General features: G+C 36.5%; 1 protein-coding gene across 1 annotated transcript in view; it reads right to left on the bottom strand.

The window, feature by feature from the left end:
* FER (FER tyrosine kinase) overlaps positions 1–6,000 on the bottom strand; it is a 627,157-nt gene that overhangs the window by 529,650 nt on the left and 91,507 nt on the right. The window contains exon 4 of the mRNA XM_007952586.2: positions 558–741. Coding sequence (XP_007950777.1) covers positions 558–741 — 184 coding nt within the window. The remainder of the gene's footprint in view (positions 1–557; positions 742–6,000) is intronic.

Raw genomic sequence — 6,000 nt, 5'->3', positions numbered from 1 at the left:
CGTAGTGATACTGCCTCGGAAACCCAAGGAGGGGTCGCTATGAGTCGGGGCCGACTCGACGGCACATAACAACAACAACAACAGACCAAAACAAAACCATGCAAAAAGAAGTACCTTTGTTAGGTTTGGCTAGGAGGTATAGAAGATGAGCAAAAACTGAAAGAACACCAGAAGCAAAAAGCAAGAACAACAAAAGTAGAATAGGTCTGAAGTGCCTACTGGGTTGGGTCAGTAACAAGGCTTATAAAATAGAGATAATTTTTATACAAAGAAGAGCTCTGGTGGTACAGTGGCTAAGGCAATTTGGCTGCTAACGAAAAGGTTGGCAGTTTGAACTCATCAGTCACTCCATGGGTGAAAGATGAGGCATTCTGCTTCTGTAAAGATTTACAGTTCTTTGAAACCCTATGGGGCAGTTCTGCTCTGTCCTACAGGGTCGCTATGAGTCAGAATCAACTTACTGGCAGTTTTTTGTTTTTTCGTAGTTTACACAAAAGCTTAACTAAGACAGAAAATAATGTTAAAATCATTTTATGAAAATAGAAAATTTTTCTTACAGTGCTTTTATCATTTCTTCTTGCATCTTTTGTAAGGAATCCAGAAGCAGAGGAAGTGTGATGTCATAATACTGATTCTGATGAAGCTGTGCCCCTTTCAATGCCAATACATACTGATTATGCAGAACATGAAGCTTCATTGTGGCTTTGTCGTAACGTTCCTTGGCCTTTTCGGTTTCCTTCCCTGAAGAAAACATTGAAAAAAGCAAAGAGATAAGAAAAAAGGTTTATCTTCACTATGTGCAAACTGGGTTACCACCATTATTTTCTATTATTTCATACATTTATGAATAATCAACAAAATTTTATTGAACATATACTATGTGATCAGCTCTATGCAAAGTACTGGTTATTTGCCAATAATTAGCAAAGAGTCTACTAAGAACAAGGCATATCATAAAATAAATGGTGAATAGAAGTAGTTAATGTACAGTAAAAAAAAAAAAGTCATATACATGATCTTTCTCATTTTCAAGGAGCATACATCAAGTTAGGACAGTAGTGAACACAACAATGCAAAACCAAGAAAACAAGTTTATAGATAATATTAAGTTTCTAAGTCTGTGTTTGAGATATCAATGAAAACAAGTCAGCATAATCAGAGGTGGCCTTATGAAAAAAAGAGATCATAAAAGATAGGGCATGTCTAGCTAGGAATAAGAAAGAAAGAGTAGTTTCTTCCTCCTTCAGTCCCTCTCTTCCTTCCTTTCATTCAATAAATATTAGCTCACCGTGTACCAGGAACCCCATGCTAAACACTGGAATTCAGTATTTCACAAAACAGTCTTTGACACAGAGTCTATATTCTGGTGGATTTGAAAATGGAATAATGAATAAAAAAAATGGAAAGAATAGGCAATGTTACAAAAACAAGCAAAAAGATAAGCTTGCCTAAAGAAAAGAGCATGTTTTGAGGAAACTGGAAAGATGATTCTGTATAGGTAGGATCATTGTAGGTTGTGAATGCCTTGAAAATCAAGCATAGAAATTCAGACTGGATGTGGAAGATATCTGCGGGACGTTGGTAAAGTTTGTGTGGATGGCTATAAACAAAAAAAGTAAACATTTTATGAATGAAAATATTTTGTGGTTCCTTTCCTATACTCATTTGGTTTTATATTTACAGATTGCCAACATAAGTGGATGAATATATGGATGGATGATTTTTTTTTCAAAAAGAAAAGCCAATCTTAAACTTTAGATGCAAATTGAACAAATACTTCTGTCAGAAATTTAGATCTACAAAATAAACTTATTTTTAAAAATACATTAATTTCCTCCTTCCTTCCAACGAGATTCCACCAAAAGATTTCTCTGCCCAGAATCAGACTTTATTTTGAGAAGTTTTTACACCAGAGGCCCTCCTCTGCACCTACTCTGATTAAGCTCAGCATTCATCTGAAAATTCTCTACAGTTAAGTAAGAAAAAGTGTTCTAAATTTGAGAAATTCTCAAGCCCAGGGCCAGATACATAGAAAAAGTCAGGATTTTTGCAGGGAGAAGAGACGTCAGACCCCCAGACCACACCCAGACACAGCTACCAAGCAGAAGTGGAAGGATTTTTTCACCTTTCTCATAACCCATATCCTGAGCCACGCGTTCTACAGCCACAGTGGAAAAGGAAAGACACCTTTCCAGCAGACTGGTGTATCTCTAAAGAAGCTCTGATGGTGCAGTGCCTAAGCCATTTGACTGCTAACCAGAAGGTTGGTCGTTGAAACCCACTGGCCATTCTGTGGAAGAAAGACAGAACAACCTACTTCTGTAAAGATTTACTGCCTTGGAAACCCAATAGGGGTCACTATGAGTTGGAATCGACCCAATGGCAGTGGGTTTTGGTTTGAATGTCTCTAATACCAAAAATTCTACTGTTTCCAAACACTAGAACTACTACTGACTGCTCCGAAGGAACTGCACATAATTACTTTTTAACATGTAATACTTTAGCATTAGTTCATTAACTAGTTCCTGCACATACAGATATTAATAATTGTCAAAGTTATTACAAAACTATGGCCCTAAATGACCTACCTAATGTCACAGCATAAAGAACTTCTCAATGAGAAAATGATTTAATCACCAAAACACAAACGCAACTCACTGCCATCGATTTGGATTCCACTCACAGCGACCCCTCCTTGGGTTTCCAAGGCGTTATCACTATGGAAGTGGACTGGCCAATCTTCTTTCCAAGGAGTTGCTGGTGGGTTTGGACCGCCAGCCTTCTGGTTAGCAGTCAAGTGCCTTAGGCACTAAGCTAGCAGAGCTCCTGATTTAATAATTAAATTTCATACTGCCTCGGAAACCCAAGGAGGGGTCACTATGAGTCCGGTCCGACTCGACGGCACATAACAACAATAACAATCTTTTTCAGTTTTGAGGTTCTGGGAGCTAAATTCCCAGTGTTAAACTAGGAGTATATGAGTAAATACATTAATTCAGCTCCGACAAAGAGATAAGGGGGGAAAAATAACATATCCACTAAAAGAGTGGTTTTGACTTCAACCTACAGGGTGATATGTTTTATGTCATGACCAGTAAATAATCATACAAATATTTACATCTGGAGCTGACACAGGATATTCGTGAAACACTTCTTCCCCTTATAATGAAAGATATGCTGTGAATTTTCAAAATTCTACTCAATTTAATTTTTTTAATGTTGGTGAGAACGCAATAAACATTTTGCCTCAATTAATACAAATACTTAGAGAATAAGAAATATTCTCTTTAACTCAGTCTTCATAACACTTGGAATGATTTTATTAACTAATTTTTGCATGCCATCAAGTCGATTCTACCTCATAGCAACTCTGTATAAGAGCAAAATTGCCCTACAGGGCAATAATTTTTATAAGCCATAACCTTTACAGGAGCAAATCATCAGGTCTTCTGTCTACATTTTTTAACTTAGCAATTAATGAGTCACTTCAAAAATACTATGAATGATTTTTCATATTCTCAGGAATATATCAATGCCCACATGTTCAGTTACTATAATGGTTTTTTCATAGAATATTTCATATAGCATTTTAATCCATGAATATTGCTATTTGGAATCCTTCTTGCAGAAGTATATTTCATAAAATGTCCACCTTTCCAGCAGACTGGTATATCCCTAAAGAAGCTGTGATGGTGCAGTGCCTAAGCCATTTGACTGCTAAAGCAGAAGATTGGTGGTTCAAACCCACTGGCCATTCTGTGGAAGAAAGACAGGGCAACCTACTTCTATAAAGATTTACTGCCTTGGAAATCCAAGAGGAGGTCACTATGAGTTGGAATCAACAGGATGACAGTGGGTTTGGGTTTGACCTATGGCCCACCAGCCACTCCTCAGAAGGAAGGTTGAGCAATCTACTTCTGTAGTGATACCACCTTGGAAACCCAAGGATAGGTAACTAGGAGTTGGGTCCAACTCGACAACACAACATGGCCAGCCCCACACCTTTCTCCTGACCCACACCTGTCACAAGTTGACTTCTATATTAAGCTAACACCAAAGAATCAAGTTGCATACCTGACCAAACAGGAATCAATCTTTTGGCTGAAAGCTAAATCACATTAACATCAAAATAAGAATCACAGTCCAAAATCTCTGGCTGTAGAAAATGCCAGAGCAGCCTGGTTTCTGCCCTTTCTAATGCCTGTTTCTTTCGTTCTTTTTTTTTTTTTTTTTTCCTTTTGAGTCACCGTTTTTATTTAAGCTAGTTTGAGTCCTGTTGCTTGAAATCAAATTCTGACTACAACAGATAGCTCAAAAGGTCATGTACAATTATACAGATAAATGATTCTAAATAATAAAGAAGCTTTCTACAGTTTACATGTTCACAACAAGAAAATAAGACAGGCAGTTAACCAGGTTAAGAGTACTGATTATTGTATTCTGAGCTGTGTTAATTTTTATTGTCAGTTCAACGGGTATAACCAATAAATTCAGTGAATTCTGCATTTTTTGTCACTTAAAAAAAACTGTTATATTACTCTGTTATTTCTAATTAATTCCTTATTTTTTTTAAATGTAACTTTAGGACTCGAGCTCTTCACACAAACATTTTCATGGAGATATTAAAGCACCCATCTGTCCTCCTATTTACACAGATTTTTTAACTGTACTCTACCCATCTGTCTTTCTAGCTTGTGCAGAATGATTCTAAATACATAAGGCTCAGCTTACTAATATTTTATAAAATAAAACAAGATTAGAAAACTATGCATCTCCCAGATATATCTTTTTCTTTATCAGATATTGTTGTTGTTGTTGTTATGTGCCATCGAGTCAAACCCGACTCATAGCGACCCCTCCTTGGGTTTCCGAGGCAGTATCACTAAGGAAGTAGGATTGCCCAACCTTCCTTCCGAGGAGTGGCTGGTGGGCTTGCAAATATAGTGGATGCCAAAGAACTTAAAGATGACTATGATCTTTAAAATCTAATTAGCAACAGCTTTTCAGTGATCATTAACACTTTAGAAAAAATATTAGCTAAATGTCTTTGAAAATATCCAAGGCATAATCCATTACATGAAAACAGTAACAAAAATTAAAAGAAAAACAGATTCAGATTTAAACTGAATTTGAGGGTGTTTTCATTTTGGGGGGATTTTTTCTTTTTTGTTTTTGTTTGTTTGGGACTACAGCTCACAACATAAACATGTGTATTTAGCTACAGGGATATGTATATATACAAAGGGTATGCTTCTATGTGTCTATCTACCGACCTACCTACCCAGCTATCTTAATCTCCCTCCTTCATTTCCTCCCTTCTAGATAGGAACAAGGAGCTCTGATGCCGTAATACCTAAGGCATTTGAATGCTAACAAGAAGGCTAGCAGTTCAAACCCACTAGCCACTCCTCAGAAGAAAGGTTGGGCAATCTGCTTCCGTAGTGATACAGCCTCGGAAACCCAGAGAGGGGTCGCTATGAGTCAGATCCGACTCCGTGGCAGTGACTTTGGTTTGGCTTAGATATGAACAAAGAGTTTCAAAAACATCCTTAGTTACCATGGTTTGGGAAGGGATTATACTATATGCTTTCCTGTTTTCCTTGAATAAATATTTAGGGTCCAATAGAGACTATATAAGTAAATCCCAGAAATGATAACACCATGTTAAAACCAAAGTCACAAACCCAATTTCAAAAATTCCTTTTACTTAACAAAATATACTGTGAAAAACTACCTCATATGATTCTTGTCACATAGCTGTTTGATTCAGTATATCTCAAATCACTATCTTTTTTAACTTTAAATTTAGTACATTTAAGCTTGAAATTAATGTGAAGTAGCCAGAGTGAATAAATATTTATTGATACATACAGAATTATCTCTCTGCTGCTGTATGCTTTTTTAATAATGAGAACCATTGAAGCAGGGCATGGAAATGTTCTACATGTCAATTAACAGAAGAAAAACATTTAATTTTTCCTCCTCCATATAATGAAATTC

The sequence above is a fragment of the Orycteropus afer genome, unplaced genomic scaffold (genome assembly GCF_000298275.1).
Source record: "Orycteropus afer afer isolate SDZICR_OR568_19922 unplaced genomic scaffold, OryAfe1.0 scaffold00350, whole genome shotgun sequence".
NCBI lineage: Eukaryota > Metazoa > Chordata > Mammalia > Tubulidentata > Orycteropodidae > Orycteropus > Orycteropus afer.
The sequence above is the reverse complement of the archived record's forward strand: the minus strand, read 5'-3'. Positions and strand labels throughout refer to the sequence as shown.